We start from the raw sequence: 17977 nt of genomic DNA, 5'->3' as shown, positions 1-17977 counted from the left end.
CACCACATTGTTCTGTCTTTAAGAGGAACAGATGAAGCACTATGATAGAGTCACTACATACCTACCTGGGGATCAGGAACTGAATGTTCAACATCCTGACTAGCTATGTAAACTTAAGTGGCCTCTCTAGGGCCCAGCTTCCTCATAACTATTATATAATGACCAGTGTAGACAGGAGAATCTACAGTCCCTTTTGACTTTTAAAATTACATGAATGTAGGTACATTACAACTGAAAATATATTAAAACATTAAAGTTAAAGATGCTTTTTATTTCAAAAATGTCTATTTTAATGCAGTACAGCTTTTTTACTGGAATGTATCTTAACCTTAGCCATTATAACTCACTTGCTAGTCTCAGGTGTTTCAAAACACTCAGTACTAATGTAACAAAGAGATTAAAAGCACTGGTTTGCATTCACCCATACCCACTTAGCTGTCTGATGTTGGCAAGTTAGTCAGATTCTCTGAATCCCAGTTTCCTCTTCTGAAAATAAAAGTACTGGGAGAACCAACTGCCTAGGGCTGTTTTAAGGATTAAATGGGATGAATGCATATAAATCAAGTGAGACACGATAAGCATTCAGTAAGTTTAGATAATACTTTAGAAACTAACCAATTCTGACCCTGAAAATCAGGTGACTTTACCTTTGCACAGCTTACATTGAGTGGGTTAGACTAAATAAACTTTAAGGAGAATTCTTTGATCTATAACCTAGCACACTGGAACTCTTTCATATTTATTCTGATTTTGTGTGTGTGTGGTATCAGGGATTGAAACCAGAGGCATTCTACCACTGAGCTACAGCCTCAGCCCTTTATTTTGAGACAGTATCTCATGAAGTTGCCCAGGTTGGCCTTAAATTTGCAATCTTCATGCCTCAGCCTCCCAGGTAGCTGGGATTACAGACTTGTACCACCCTACTGTAATTTTCTGAGTAATAGTTAATATAATTCAAAACCAAAACTACTAACATTTATTAAGAACCCACAAACAGTATTCTAATTATTAGGCTAGATTTAAATAACCTTTAAAAAAAATCCTCTGAAATAGGTATTATTTCCATTTTACAGAAAAAATTGAGCCTTAGAAAAGTTAAGTAACTTGTCCTAAAGTCCTGAAAGCAGCAGAGCTGTCATTACAATCCAGGTCCATCTAAGCCCGAGCAATGCTTCTACATAGAAGTTACGCTATAAGGAAAGAAGTAACACTCAGCTACTAGAAGGTTCCTGTCAGATTTATCTTATTTCTTTACCTCTTTAGACACTTCAGTACTATTTCACTAGGAGGGGAAAACACCCTAGCAGTTTTGACAAAAGAGAAAGCATGGGAGGGCCTAAATGAGATCCTGGCTACAAATTATCTGGGGATTATTTCAGAATTTCATCTATTAGTATACTTTCGTTTCTCATTTGCAATTAGAATTAAGACTTGGTCATAATTAAATCTGTAAAAAGACAACAAAACTTCTCATTGACCTTGTCCCATATATATAAAACACATTTTGTTAAATAAATTCCTTACTTTTGTAGCACATTTTCCTTCGTTTAAAATTTAAGACTGTAAAATTTTTTGAAGAATTTACTGTCAAGTTGAGTTGCATTAGTATCATAACTTCAGAATCTACTTTGCCAGTGCAGGAAAGCTCGACCCGAAACACTGTTTAAAGAAATAAAAGAAACCATTTTAACTTTAAGAAAAATAAGAAAGAAAATCAATCTAGAATTGTTGAATTTTTGCTGCAACAAAACAAAAAATAACACATTTTTAAATAAATTAAACAAAAGTTTTCAGAAAATACATCTTCAGACACCACACTTCTAAGGCATTATTTCATTCATTATAAAAAGAAGTTAATGTTGAAGAACAAACCAAGACACAAATGAAGAAATAATTATTTTTAACTTTTGTTCATAGAGGAGGTGGTTTTTTGTTTTGTTTTGTTTTTTTGGTACTGGAGATTGAACCCAGGGGGCACTTAACCACTGAGCCACATCCCTATTCCTTTTTATTTTATATTTTGAGACAGGTTCTCATTAAGTTGCTTAGGGTCTTGTTAATTTGCTGAGGCTGGCCTGGAACTTGTGATCCTACTGTCTCAGCCTCCCAAGCCACTAGGATTATAGGTGTGCACTACTGCCCTAGCTCATGATTTTTAGTATATCACATTGAAGTACAAATTCTGTTATTTGAATACACAAAAACTATAGAATCCTAAGGCAAACCCTGCTGAGTTTATCAGTCACATCAACAGAAATGACAAAAATCATACAATAAAAATAAAATGAAAACATCAAATATAAACCTATAAAGAAATCTGATAAATTCTCAACTGTGAATTAAAAAGATCACTTTTCTAAACAGCAATTGCTCCCCAACACCTGTGCTGGGGATTCAACTCAGGGCCTCAGGCATGACAGGCAAGTACTCTACCCTGATCTACATCCTGAGCTCTAGTTTTAATCAAAAATTTTAACAATGGGATAAGTGACTTTAGTATATCTTTTTTTTTTTTTTCAATCTTTCAGCTTAAGTATTTTTTTCTAAAAATTTAGAATATATCCTTGTTCCATCTGTAAGAATTTACCAGAGATCAGGCATTTTGCAATTTCTTTACAGACCTATAAAAGTTAACCAGCCTTCCTGTGCTTAGATTAACGCATGTCATTAACAATAGTATGATGGCCAGAAAAAGATTCACAATACTGCTGTGGTCAATACTTCCAATTTTTAAATATATCCATTTCCTTAAAACCTCACATTTTCAAGAGTCTTTCTAAAAAGTTAACTCAAACAAAGTTTCGGGCTGGGAGAGATAGCTCAGTTGATAGAGTGCTTGCCTCACAAGCATAAGGCCCTGAGTTCGATCCCCAGTACCGCAAAAAAAAAAGAAAGAAAACAAAGTTTCATTGGTATGAGTAAGATTTTTTTTTATTCATTCAGATATGTACTGAGCGTATCCTGTGACAGCTGTTATGCTAGGCACCTAGGGAATTGTCAGATAATGTAATCAGTTCAAGACCAATTACATGTAAGGTTCTATGGAGAGGAAGAACAGAAGAAAAACTCAACTGTAAGAGAGAAGGAGGCAGGAAAAGAACAGTGCAGATTTTGAGTCTTATAGAAGTAGCAGGATGAATATGAGTTCATAAGCAGGAGGGAAAAAAAAAGGAAACAATGGTTCAAGGCTTGGCTACTGAGGACAGAAGGTAGTCTGTAAATGCTGGAATGCCTGGGCAAGTACGGCAGGCAGGGGCAGAGGATAAAGAATCCAGGACACAAGCTGGGGAGTCTGGAATGTATTTGTTTGATGGGAGCAGGTGGCATTGAGGGCTTGATGCTATGTGATCAGAGGTGAGCATGCAATGAACATCCAGGTCACAGTGTGAGATGTTGGCATTAAGCAAAGACGAGTGAGGTAAGACACGTGAAGGTCAATTCCAATAATGCAGGAAAATAAAAAGGAAAATCTGAGTACAGACAGCACTAAGAAGGATGGAAAAGAGGGAACAATTTAAGAACACAGTGAAAAAACAGAACTTACAAAATTTACTTTCAAAGTACTTATACATGCTACATTTATCAAACTAAGATACACTACACATCAGTAAACCCCCGTCCTTTGGGGGATGTCGACACATCTGAATATAGTATGCTAAGCAGCCTTGAGATTCACTGACCTGATAAAGTGCGTGGAACTTCCCCTTGAGCAGAAATGTTGACCTGGGGCATGTCCATAGCCACAAAATTGTCTACTTGGAATCCCAGCTTATACTCAACCTATAAATGAAAAGAAATAAACAAACTGGATCTATGACAACAGAAAGGACATTAATAACTTGATTTCATTAATTAGCTTATTAATCAATGCATTAGCCTTTCATATGCATAAAGAATCCAACTATCAAAAAAACCTAAATGGTCAGAAGGAGTCCTGGGAATTTTCAATTAGATAAAAATTCAACCCAATCAGTCACCTCTGTCTGACGTCCAGAACAGTACCACCCTAAAACCCTTTCCCCTAAAACCTACAATCTAGGAATCAGAAATTCTTCTGAAGACTATATAGTAATTAACAGAGAACCACTGAAGAGCAAGATATAAAGGACCAAGAAGGGGAGACATAATTTATAGATCATAACTATTTTTCAGCACCTTGTCTAGTTGATACAAGTCAAGCTCTGAAGGCCTCCATGTGCCTAGTGGACAGAGGTCTCCTCTGAACACACTCACCTAACAAAGAGATTCCAAGGCACGACATTCTCATGGAATATCTAAGCCATATTCTCTAGTTCAGCTTTCAACACTGCTGTAGTTTACATGTTGTTTTAAAGGTCTGGTTCCCAGGGTAGTAAGCACTACTAGGAGGTGGTGGAACTTTTAGCGGGTGGAGACTAATAAAAGATCTATAGATTACTGGGGGCTTTCCCAGAGAAAGGATTGTGGGATCCTGGATCTTTCCTCTTCCTCTTTGCTTACTGGCCATGAAGAAAGCAACTGTTGTACCACAAGATCCCTCCATCATGTGCTATCAGAGAGCTAAAGCAACATGGCCATCTATCAAGGACCAGAACCTCTAAAAATAGCCAAAATAAACCTTTTTTTCTTTATAAGTTTATTATCTCAGATATTTTGTTACAGTAATTGAAAGGTAACTAACACAACCACTCGGAAAGTTCATGTTTGGATCCCCCACCTAACCGCCAGATCTATTTCTGAAGTGATTTAGAATCCAGAAGGGACCAATATGACATCCTTGGAACACAATAACTATCAAACCTGGCAACAGCCTGGCTTAACAGAACCAACCAGCAACAATAAATATAGCCCTATTGCTATACAGAATTCATGGGAGAAGCAGCTCAAACTGCAAAGCAATAGTTAAAATTCAGAACTGCTCCAACCTTTAAAATCTTCAATGAGGTCTTATAGTTCAAGTTACTCTTTGTCCTGCCTTTGGATCTTTGTAAGTATAGTACCCTTCTCCCATTCAGTGGTCACTGGGTGGTTCTGGTGAAGGGCTGTGATTGGCAGGGCTATAAAGAAGTGGGATGGGCAAAGAGTGGGAAAAAAGAAATGCAAGAAATCATTCTTAACAAAAAGACATTTGTATTCTCATATTCACTGGGAAACAACCTAGATGTCCATTAACTGATAAGTGTATAAAGAAAATGTGGTATATATACACAACGCAGTACTATTCAATCATAAAAATTTTTTTAAAAGAATAAACTCCTGTGATTTGCAACAACGTGAACAGGAAATCATGTTAAATGAAATAAGTCAGGCACAGAAAGACAAGTACTGCATGTGGAATTTTAAAAAGTCAATCTCATAGACTTTCAAAGAAGAATGGTCATTAATGGAGGCTGGGTGGGCAGCGGGGGGAATCAATGAATACTAAGAAGTAAAAACTTCAGGAGTGCTACTGCATAGGGGGGTAACTATAGATAACAATAATGTGCTATGTATACGTAAAAAAGGTAGAAGGAAAAAATTTGAATGTTTTTACCATGAGCAAATGATAAATGTTTGAGGAGATAGATATGTTTACCCCAATTTAAACATTACACAATGTGTACAAATACTGAAACATCACATAGTATGCTATAAATATGTACAACCCTTTATATTGATATAAAAATATATCAATTAAAAATAAATTTAATTTATATTTTTAAAAAACAAAACTTGGGAGATCCAAGATGGCGGACTAGAGGGAGGCTGCGTTCCTTGTCACTCCATAACTCCAGTTTCAAGCAGAGGATATTTGTTTCTTGGTGAGGCAGTTTTTGCTGCTTATCGATCCCCTGGTGTTTACCCCATTTGTCTGCTGTGATCACCTGCAGTCTGCCAGCACATTGACGCCTTTTTTGAGTGCAGATTGCTCATTGTCAGGCGTCTATCATCCGCCATTTGCCTGCCTCTCGCCTGTCCATCACCTGCCTTACACCTATCCATCACCCAACGCACAAGGTTCACCTCCCGATTGTCCGACAACAGTCAGCAAACTGATCGCCCATTGCCAGTGGAGCCTGCTGTTGCCTGGAAGTTCACTGTTACAATACCTGCAGGTTTGATTACACGCGGCTGCTGTCATTTTGAGACAACAGCCAGGTCCCATAGGACCCTGGCTGGACTGACTGAGCCCCGACTCCAGGATCCCTCAGCCCCCAACCTCTGGGGCCCTCACATTGACTGACTGCTCCCTGCCGCCAGGACCCCCAGACCAACTGACTGCGCCCTATCACCAAGACCCCAGACCAACTGATTGCACCCAGCCTCCAGGATCCCACAACCCAGGCCAAACACACCCAACCTCCAGGACCCCTGCCTGACCAACCACATCCCACCTCCAGGACCTCCAGCTGACCACGGCCACACCCTGAGCTCAGCTCCCCATTTGCCAACACATTTCAAAGCCAGAGCAGCCATCTTGGATAATCCTGGAAGCCTTAGCTCCGATCTTTAAGTGGGGCAAATCCCATCCTGAGATGCCTGCTGGAGGCTTGAAGTACATTGTCAGGTACCTCTCATGCATCAGGCTGCTGAACACTGGGAGGTTTCATTACTATATGACTGTTATACTGTAGATTTTCTTTTTTCTCCTTATTGAAAAAATTTAAGTTTTTATGTCTTTAATTTTCTTGCTCTCTTTTCATTTTGTTTACCTGTTCCCTCAGAGTCTCTCTCTCCCTTTTTTGCAAGTTAACATCCAATTTCTTTTGATTACACTCTCACCCTTTCTATTATCTAGAACTTCTGTATATTCTTTTCTTATCCCATTAACAGCCACATTCTACATCCCTCTGCATCCTCTTTGTCCTCCATTAGAAACTGCAGACTTTACTGCAAATCTGTTTGTTTTACTAAAGATAATATTTGAACTCATTCTGTTTATTATGATAATTTTGTTACTGTCCTCATAGGGGCTATTTGGTCTAGGATTGCATAGTGTCTGAATTGGGCACTGCTAATACTGATCTCCCCTTAAAGAAAAGGTTTTGGAAACCTATAGGGCCACTATAAGCCTATAGGGGGAAATCTGCAATACCCCAGATCTGCACTGCTAGAGGGGAAGATACATGAACAACAGGAAAAAAACAAGTGAAGAAAATGATCCAAACAAATCTAGATTCTATATTAATAGAATCCAATGACAGTAGGTTAGGAGAAATGTCAGAAAAGGACTTCGGATTATACATGATTAAGATGATTCGCGAAGCAAAGGATGAGATAAGAGAGCAAATACAGGCAATGAATGATAATACCAATAAGCTGAAAGAGCAACTGCAGAAAGCAAAAGATCATTTCAACAAACAGAGATTCTCAAAAGAAACCAAACAGAAATCCTTGAAATGAAGGAAACAATAAACCAAATAAAAAATCCAATGGAAAGCATCACCAAAAGACTAGACCACTTGGAAGACAGAACCTCAGACAATGAAGACAAAATATTTAATCTTGAAAATAAAGTTGCCCAAACAAAGAAGATGGTAAGAAATCATGAACAGAATCTCCAAGAACTATGGGGCATCATGAAAAAAGCAAATTTAAGAATTATTGGGATTGAGGAAGGCACAGAGTTACAAACCAAAGGAATGAACACCCTGTTCAATGAAATAATATCAGAAAATTTCCCAATCCTGAAGAATGAAATGGAAAATCAAACACAAGAGGCTTACAGAACACCAAATGCACAAAATCACAACAGATCCACACCAAGGCACATTATAATGAAAATGCCTAACATTCAAAATAAAGATAGGATTTTGAAGGCCACGAGAGAAAAGCATCAGATTACATACAGGGGGAGACCAATACGGATAGCAGCCGACTTCTCAACCCAGACTCTAAAAGCTAGAAGGGCCTGGAACAACATATTTCAAGCTCTGAAAGAACATGGTTGCCAACCAAGAATCCTAGACCCAGCAAAATTAACCTTCAGATTTGAAGATGAAATAATATCCTTCCATGATAAACAAAAGTTAAAAGAATTTACAAATAGAAAGCCTGCACTACAGAATGTTCTCAACAAAATATTCCTTGAGGAGGAAATGAAAAACAACAATGTAGGTCAGCAAAGGAAGGAACTACCTTAGAGAAAAACCACTCAAAGGAGAAACCAAGCCAACTTAAAAACCAAAAATAAGCCAAATGACTGGGTATACAAATCATATCTCAATAATAACTCTGAACGTTAATGGCCTAAACTCATCAATCAAAAGACATAGACTGGCAGAATGGATTAAAAAGAAAGACCCAACAATATGCTGCCTGCAAGAGACTCATCTCACAGAAAAAGATATCCATAGACTAAAGGTGAAAGGATGGGAAAAAACCTACCACGCACATGGACTCAGTAAAAAAGCGGGGGTTTCCATCCTTATATCAGATAAAGTGGACTTCAAGCCAAAGTTAGTCAGAAGGGATAAAGAAGGACACTTCATACTGCTTAAGGGAACCATAAATCAGGAAGACATAAAGATAGTAAATATTTATGCCCCAAACAATGGTGCATCCCTGTACATCAAACAAATCCTTCTCAATTTCAGGAATCACATAGACCACAACTCAATAATTCTGGGTGACTTTAACACACCGCTGTCACCACTAGATAGATCTTCCAAACAAAAATTGAACAAAGAAATCATAGAACTCAATAACACAATCAATAACCTAGACTTAATAGACATATATAGAATATTCCATCCATCAACGAGCGGATTCACTCTCTTCTCAGCAGCACATGGAACCTTCTCAAAAATAGACCATATGTTATGCCACAAAGCAGCCCTTAGGAAATGCAAAAAAAATAGAGATACTGCCTTGTGTTCTATCAGATCATAATGGACTGAGAGTAGAAATCAATGACAAAATAAAAAACGGAAATTACTCCAACACCTGAAGACTAAATAATATGCTATTGAATGAAACATGGATTACAGAAAACATCAGGGAGGAGATAAAAAAAATTCTTAGAGGTCAATGAGAATGACAATACAACATATCAAAATCTCTGGGACACTATGAAAGCGGTACTAAGAGGAAAATTCATTGCATGGAGCGCATTCCAGAAAAGAATGAAAAGTCAACAACTTAAAAAAAAAAAAAAAAAAAAAGAAAAGTCAACAACTAAATGACTTAACATTACAGCTCAAAGCCCTAGAAAAAGAAGAACAGAATAACAGCAAAAGTAGTAGAAGACAGGAAATAATTAAAATCAGAGCTGAAATCAATGAAATTGAAACAAAAGAAACTATTCAAAAAATTGACAAAACAAAAAGTTGGTTCTTTGAGAAAGTAAACAAAATAGACAAACCCTTAGCCACACTAACAAAGAGAAGGAGAGAGAAAACTCAAATTACTAAAATTCATGATGAAAAGGGAAATATCACGACAGACACCACTGAGGTACAGAACATAATGAAAAGCTACTTTGAAAATCTGTATTCCAACAAAATAGAAACTACCAAAGACATTGACAAATTTCTAGAGACATACGCTCCTCCCAAACTGAACCAGGAAGACATACACAATTTAAACACATCAATATCAAGCAATGAAATAGAAGAAGCCATTAAAAACCTACCATCCAAGAAAAGCCCAGAACCAGACAGATTCTCAGCCGAGTTCTACAAGACCTTCAAAGAAGAACTCATTCCAATACTTCTCAAAGTATCCCAGGAAATAGAAAAGGAGGGTACCCTACCAAACTCATTCTATGAAGCTAATATCACCCTCATACCCAAATGAGGAAAAGACACATCAAGGAAAGAAAATTTTAGACCAATATCCTTGATGAATATAGATGCAAAGATCCTTAACAAAATATTGGCAAACCGTATCCAAAAACATATTTAGAAAATTGTGCACCACGATCAAGTGGGGTTCATCCCTGGAATGCAAGGATGGTTTAACATCCGTAAATCAATAAACATAATCCATCATGTCAATAGACATAAGGATAAGAATCATATGGTTATTTCAATTGACGCAGAAAAAGCGTTCGACAAAATACAACACCCCTTCATGCTCAAAACGCTAGAAAAAATAGGGATAGTAGAACATACCTGAACATTGTAAAGGCTATTTATGCTAAGTCCATGGCCAACATCATTCTTAATGGAGAAAAACTGAAACCATTCCGTTTAAAAACGGGAACAACACAGGGATGTCCTCTTTCACCACTTCTATTCAACATTGTCCTTGAAACTCTAGTCAGAGCAATTAGGCAGACTAAAGAAATTAAAAGGATACGAATAGGAAAAGAGGAAATTAAGCTGTCACTATTTGCTGATGACATGATTCTATATTTAGAGGATCCAAAAAACTCCTCCAGAAAACTTCTAGACCTCATCAATGAATTCAGCAAAATATCAGGCTATAAAATCAACATGCATAAATCTAAAGCATTTTTATATGCAAGTGATGAAACAGCTGAAAGGGAAATGAGGAAAACAATTCCATTTGCAATAGCCTCAAAAAAAATACTTGGGAATCAATCTAACCAAAGAGGTAAAAGATCTCTACAATGAGAACTACAAAACATTGAAGAAAGAAATTGAGGAAGACCTTAGAAAATGGAAAGATCTCCCATGTTCTTGGATAGGAAGAATTAATATTGTCAAAATGGCCATACTACCAAAAGTGCTATACAGATTCAATGCAATTCCAATTAAAATTCCAATGATGTACCTTACAGAAATAGAGCAAGCAATCATGAAATTCATCTGGAAGAATAAGAAACCCAGAATAGCTAAAGCAATCCTTAGCAGGAAGAATGAAACAGGGGGTATCAAAATACCAGAACGTCAACTCTACTACAAAGCAATAGTAACAAAAACGGCATGGATTGGCACCAAAATAGACAGGAAGATCAATGGTACAGAATAGAGGACACGGACACAAACCCAAATAAATATAATTTTCTCATACTAGACAAAGGGGCCAAAAATGTGCAATGGAGAAAAGATAGCCTCTTCAACAAATGGTGCTGGGAGAATTGGAAATCCATATGCAACAGAATGAAACTAAACCCCTATCTCTCACCCTGCACAAAAATCAACTCACAATGGATCAAGGACTTTGAAATCAGACCAGAGACCCTGCATCTTATAGAAGAAAAAGTAGGTCCAAATCTTCAACTTTTTGGCTTAGGATCAGACTTCCTTAACAGGACTCCCATAGCACAAGAAATAAAAGCAAGAATCAATAACTGGGATAGATTCAAACTAAATAGCTTTCTCTCAGCAAAGGAAACTATAAGCAATGCAAAGAGAGAGCTTACAGAGTGGGAGAATATCTTTACCACTCATACTTCAGATAGAGCACTAATTTCCAGAATATATAAAGAACTCAAAAAACTCTACACAAAGAATACAAATAACCCAATCAACAAATGGGCTAAGGATGTGAACAGATGCTTCACAGAAGAAGATCTACAAGCAATCAACAAACATATGAAAAAATGTTCACCATCTTTAGTAATAAGAGAAATGCAAATCAAAACTACGCTAAGATTCCATCTCACCCCAATTAGAATGGCAAGTATCAAGAATACAAGCAATAATAAGTGTTGGAGAGGATGTGGGGGAAAAGGTACACTCATACATTGCTGGTGGGGATGCAAATTAATGCAGCCTCTCTGGAAAGCAGTGTGGAGATTCCTTAGAAAACTTGGAATGGAACCACCATTTGACCCAGCTATCCCACTCGTTGGCATATACCCAAAGGACTTAAAATCAGCATACTACAGAGATACAGCCACATCAATATTCATAGCTGCTCAATTCACAATAGCCAGACTGTGGAACCAACCTAGATGTCCTTCAATTGATGAATGGATAAAGAAACTGTGGTATATATATACAATGGAATATTACTCAGCTATAAAGAACAATAAAATGGCATTTGCAGGCCAATGGATGAAATTGGAGAATATCGTGCTAAGTGAGATAAGCCAATCTCAAAAAAACCAAAGGACGAATGATCTCACTAATAAGCGCATGATGACACATAATGGGGGGTGGGAGGGGGGCAAGAATGGAGGAAGGAAGGACTGTATAGAGGGAAAAGAGGGGTGGGAGGGGTGGGGGGGAGGAAGAAAAAACAGAATGAAGCAAACATCATTACCCTACGTAAATGTATGATTACGCAAATGGTATGCTGTTACTCCATGTACAAACAGAAACAACATGTATCCCATTTGTTTACAATAAAAATAAATTAAAATAAAAATAAATAAATAAATAAATAAATAAGACTTAACTAGAAAGAATGAGAGATAGGTGGGAAGGGAGGGTCCGAAAGTTTTTTATTGGCTTTTTGAGGAGATAGCTAAATATGTTTATAAGACGTAAAAAAAAAAAAAAAAAAATCAATGAAACTGTGTATCTAATAAAGATGAAAGAGGAAAAGAGTATCACAAGTACAGAGAATGGATGGCCCATGGGTAACAGCTAAGGCAGTGGGGTGCTGTCACTCATGGATAAGAAGGAGGGCTCAACCCAGTATATTTGGTTCCCCTTTGAGTTTCTCCCTCCACGCTCTATCTGAAAGTCCCAGAGCTACACACCATAGGGATATGTAAATATTAAACTCTCCTTTGTAATTTAGATAGGTACATAAACAATTGTTAAAAATCTATATTTGGCTGCATACTGATCACACAAAAAAATGTTCTGTATCTTTCCCTCTGGAGATAGCCCACATTCTCCCTTGAATGTATATTCCTTGCTATACTCCAAAGGCCTCTCCTTCCTGAGATTGACCCCATTCTCCCTGGAGTATTTATCTACTTTCCTAAATAAACCTGACTATGCCTTTAAGAAGAAAACAAAAACAAACAAAAAGCCCCAAATGTTCTTCCTGCATCCTATCAGTGACTTTGTGGTACCTTGGCTAGGAAGTGTTAACAGTCACAATACCACTGCTGCCACCAGGGTGTGATACAGAGTTACAATCAAGCAAGTTTTGGGCAGGGGATGATCAGTAAGACCTGAAGAGAACGCATTGACTGTAGTTCTATACTATTTATCATTGACTGTATCTCTATACCATAATATCTCTGAAGAGGACCATTTATCAAAGGAAGGTACACAAATTAACACAGAAAGAACTAGATTTGGAACCATGATGCCATGTGACATTTACATAAATTAGGAACTTTTTCAAGTATCGGATTTTGTGAAATGTGAATACAACAAAGGATCAAACAGGATAACTAACACAACGTCCCTGTTATGTTATGTTATGTTATATACCTATAAAACTGGAAGATTCCCTCTGATAAATGCAGACCTAGTCATTCCACCGATGCATCGAAAATCATTCCAGGGCAGCTCTCCTATTGTCATACTACACTTCCCATATCACCAACCTGCTGCCAACACCAGGGATTCAGACACAGACCCTCTTGTACTACTGAGAGCACTGTCACAGTCTTTATGTTCTGTGCCCCCATTTGGGGAACTTCGCTATTCTGAACAGCCTCCCACACTCTCAGCCTCTTTACCGTCTTCCCCAATCTGTCTTACCTCAGAGTGACCTCTTCGCCGGCCTAACATTCAGTTTCTACAACACCAAACAGGCAGGGGCTTCACAGTGGGATGAGTATTCTTTCAGGATCAAATGTCCTTTCCAGACATCTCTTCCATATGCAGAGTCCCCTCCGCTCTTAAGCTCACAACTTCTCCTAATAGCTATGTCTACCCTAATGACACAAAAATAATTACGCAGGGGTCTTGGTCCTTGACTGGTTTTTCTCCCACCATCTTTCTGCTAGCTTCAATATTCAATATTCATTTCTAAATACTAATACTAAAGAACTATCCCAAAACCAAAGAAGATACAAAAATAACATTCTATCAAATATCCCATCACTATCTCTGACCACCTACCTCTGATTCCTACAAAACTACTCTCTGTCTCCACTACAGGAAGTCAGTCAATATTTATGAGGCACATACAAGGGGCTATGCTTACAGTGGAATGCAGTGACCAATTAACTACTTCCTTCCCCTCCAGCGTAGCTAAGACCACTTGGTTTCACATTCCCACAGTCTGTGCCCCCAAAAGGGCATTGTTGACAAAGTGATGCTGACACCTTGAACTGGTTCACTTCCTCTTTCACACTCTTAGAAGGCAACACCAGCATCCTGACTGCCCCTTACTCTACTCCTGTTGCCCAGCTTCTGGAAGCAATCACATTCTGGAGAGAAGGCACTCTTACACCAGGATGACCTCAGTCTCAGGGTTTGCCTTCCTCCTGCTCAGTCGTCCCTAGTCCTTTCCTCAATGGTCCCTCTCCTCCCTACTCTTTTTCACTGTGAACCTCACAGGCCCTTTATGGATTCACCATTTGCTGCCCTCCCTGCTCTTACTTCAGATAATGCTCTTGTCCCTTCAGCCAACAGAGGAACCATCTTGCTCTCTTTTAGCACCAGGCAGATCTTCTAGAGGACCCATCCATCCTCTGTACCCCAGTTTCAAGGAAAGTCATTCTCCTCTTCAAATGATAAACTCTTCCTTCCTAGTACACTAGGTCCTAGCCAATTTACCATGATGATATCTCATTACCAACTTGTCCTCTATCTTCAGTCTCCCCACAGGTCCAGTTGCCTACTATACACATCTACCTAATGGTCCTAGGGTCCTCAACTTTAAGATATTCAAAGCCAAACTTATTATATTTCCCCAAACTCTGTCTCCTTTATTCTAGGTCTGTTCCTGCAAACTGAAGAGCAGCTAACCAGGAACCTGAGTCCTTAAAGAGGAAAGGAATCAAGGGCCCTCACTGCAGTGCTGAGAGTAAAGGACAAAACTAACAACAGAGTACCTGAGTGTGGCAAGGGGAAGAGAAGGGAAGGAAGGAGATGAAACTGATGGAGTAAGGCAGGCTGGGGCATGGGAGAGGTGGCAAAGGGTTGGCCAGGAGGTTTCAGAAAGTGGCCTCTTTGGTCATGCCACAGCCTGGAGGAGTATAAAACAGCATGGAGCCTGCCTCCTGCTCAAGGCTTCCTTTTTGAAGGACTGTGAGTCCTTAGGATATCAATTTTTAAATTGCAGTTTCTAGGATCAGATAAGAACTGCCAATTATTGAAGTCCAATTTTCTCTACTTTGGCATGTATTGATCTATAAGAAACCTCACTTACCAATTACCTTTTAAAGAAATATCTGTTCAGAGACTAAATTTACAATCTACTGGAATGAAAAAAATTGAACAGCAGTTGTTTATCAGGAAAAAAAATGAGCCAAAATACTTCAGAAAAGAAACTAGAGAAAATATAAATATTTGAATAAGCTAAAAAATAAACATTTTTGGTAATCTTCCCTTACTTGGAAACAAATGGCAATTGCAAACAGGCAGCTAATGAGTAAAGCCATTTCCTTCTGGAACACAGACAGTACATGTTTAAAGTGAATACACTTGCCAGACAGCCAAGCAGCCTTTAATTTCTCTGAAACTACCAGAGCTGCCTTTCTCACAGAAACCTCACTCTGCAGGGGACACAGCTCGCTGGCCCCCAAGGGCTGCTGCTGGAGCTCTGACAAGCTCCCGCAGACTCTCCTTGACAATGAGGAAGGATTCCTAAAACCAGAGAACAGATGTGGGGTAAAGGCGGGTGGTGGGAATATTCTGGTACTTTGCCTTTTAGCTATCTAAAATATCTACTGACACTTAACAGATGCATTGGGGAACCATCCGAGAATATAGAAGAAACTAAGTATCTGTTTAAAACACCCAGTAGTCTGCTTTAAAAAAAAATAACAAAAAATGCATGGCCTTGTAAAAGAGAATCAATACCAGAGTTCTACTCCCATCTCTACTTAGACAATTTACACAATGGTCTTTCCCAATCACTCACTAAAGCATGTGTGGCATACATGTTAAGAATAAGACCCACACAGCTCCAGCCTCTGAGGGAACTACTATCTATCTGGCAAGACAAAACAGTTATGTAAACACTGAAGAACAACACTATTAGCAAAAGATTTGATGAGTGAAAACTAATGTTAAAATATCTCTGCCATACCAGCAAGTCTGGACATTTTGGAAGCAAATATTCATCTTCTGGCCAGAACTTAAAAAGCAAGAACTGAGTATGCGATAGTACTAGAACTTAGGAGCTATGGCCTTCCTTCAGAAAGTTCATGACTGCATCTTAGAGTCAAATATCAGGTGAAGAACCCACCACCAAATCATCTTGGATGACTCCCATTTCAGGTCATCTCTACCTCTTCTTCTATCCCTACTGCTACTTCAAGCAAGTCCACTCCCAAATCTGGGTTTTTATTTCCTCTCCTAGGAACTGATCAACAAACCAAAATATACAATCATAAAAGAAAATGTGATATGGACATCTGAAGGTGAAAGAAAGTGCAACTCTTTATGAAGGGGCAGAGAACTTTAACCAAGACACATTGTTCACTGCTCTACAAACCGCAGAAAAATATGGAGTATGTTGTTTAAAATCTATGTACATACACACACGCATATACACACACAAATGTCTATCTTTAGGAGACGAGAATCAGGCAACAATGGGTGGCCAGGGACGGGGAATGGGGTGGCTGGATTGCTTGAGATGGTGCAGGAAAGTAGAAGGGATTTCTTTTTCACTGTATACCCTTCATACCTTTTCAGTATGTGCCATGTCCATAAACTGCCTACTTATAAAATTAATTTTTAAAATGAATAAACTGCAATTAATCAACTGCTCAAATCACCACACATTATGACCCAGAAGTGCAATTAGGAGCTGAGATGGTGGCTAAGGCTGAAACTAGATTAACACGCATGAATTCTAGCTTCTTATCATAGACTTTTATACCTGTTACAGATGAACTCCTCAAATAAGTTCAGCTACAAAGTCGATCTATAAATTCCATTCATTTTTCCAAACAGATCTCACTCTATATTTCGAAGTAAAATACCTAAAGAATCCTATGTGTACACCAACTGTTGAATGTACCCTGCCTGTTTTACACTTCAGAAACAGGAAAGTCCCCTCTCCTAAAGCAGCACATTGCAACTCTGAAAATCTCTAACTGCTCAGAAGTTCTCCTTTGAGGAGCTGTGCCCTGTGGCTGCCACCTGACCATTTCTTCTGTATTCAGTAACAGGTGCTACACCAGGCACAGGGGATACCCTCTGAGGTGCTCAGCATCTAGGAGGGAGAGAGAAAAGAAAATTAACTCCTACCATATTCTTGGAGTATGATTAGGGCTGAGAGAGAAGGGCACTGTGGATAAGGAAAAAGCACCTGACACAGCTGGAGGAGAGGTGACAGCAGCTTAATGAGATAAAAAAAAGTCAACTGGGTAAAAGGCATTTCTATCAGAGTAGTCAGCAGCAAAGTGATACATCACAAGGTATTCAAGAAACTGCAGGACGGGCCAGGGAAGGTGGTGCATGATTGTAATTCCAGCAACTCGGGAGGCTAAGGCAGGAGGATCACAAGTTTGAGTTCAGCCTCAGCAATTCAGAGAGGCCTAGCAACTTAGGCAGACCCTGTCTCAAAATAAAAAATAAAAAGGGCTGTGTGAGCTCAGTGGCAATGCACCCCAGGTTCAATTCCCAGTGTTAGAAAGAGGAAAAAGACATTTTAAGACAGACAATGTGGCGCTAACGATTGGCTGGAGAGGAGGCAAAAAAGAAAGGCAGGGACAAAATAATAAAGGTCTCCCAGGAAATCAGAACTTCATTCTGGTGGCAACAGAGAGCCCATACCATGGCTGTGGTGAGGATACAAGAAGAAGCCAGTCAGAGGCAGGAGTTCAGTTAAGAATACCATTCAAAATGAACAAACACACAGAAGATCTACAAGCAATCAACAGATATATGAAAAAATGTTCAACATCTCTAGTAATGAGAGAAATGCAAATCAAAACTACTCTAAGATTCCATCTCACCCCAATTAGAATGGCAATTATCAAGAATACAAGCAACAACAGGTGTTGGCAAGGATGTGG

General features: G+C 38.6%; 1 protein-coding gene across 2 annotated transcripts in view; it reads right to left on the bottom strand.

Annotated features, from left to right (window-relative positions):
* The window catches only part of Ryk (receptor like tyrosine kinase), a 100373-nt gene that overhangs the window by 39459 nt on the left and 42937 nt on the right, over positions 1–17977 (bottom strand). For both annotated transcript variants that reach the window (XM_047563742.1, XM_047563743.1), the window contains exons 3-4: positions 3681–3780; positions 1525–1659 (exon numbers count right to left, since the gene is read on the bottom strand). In XM_047563742.1, coding sequence (XP_047419698.1) covers positions 1525–1659; positions 3681–3780 — 235 coding nt within the window. The remainder of the gene's footprint in view (positions 1–1524; positions 1660–3680; positions 3781–17977) is intronic.

Source organism: Sciurus carolinensis, chromosome 9 (genome assembly GCF_902686445.1).
Source record: "Sciurus carolinensis chromosome 9, mSciCar1.2, whole genome shotgun sequence".
In the NCBI taxonomy this organism is placed as follows: domain Eukaryota; kingdom Metazoa; phylum Chordata; class Mammalia; order Rodentia; family Sciuridae; genus Sciurus; species Sciurus carolinensis.
Note: the sequence above shows the minus strand (reverse complement) of the source record. Positions and strands in the feature narration are given on the sequence as shown.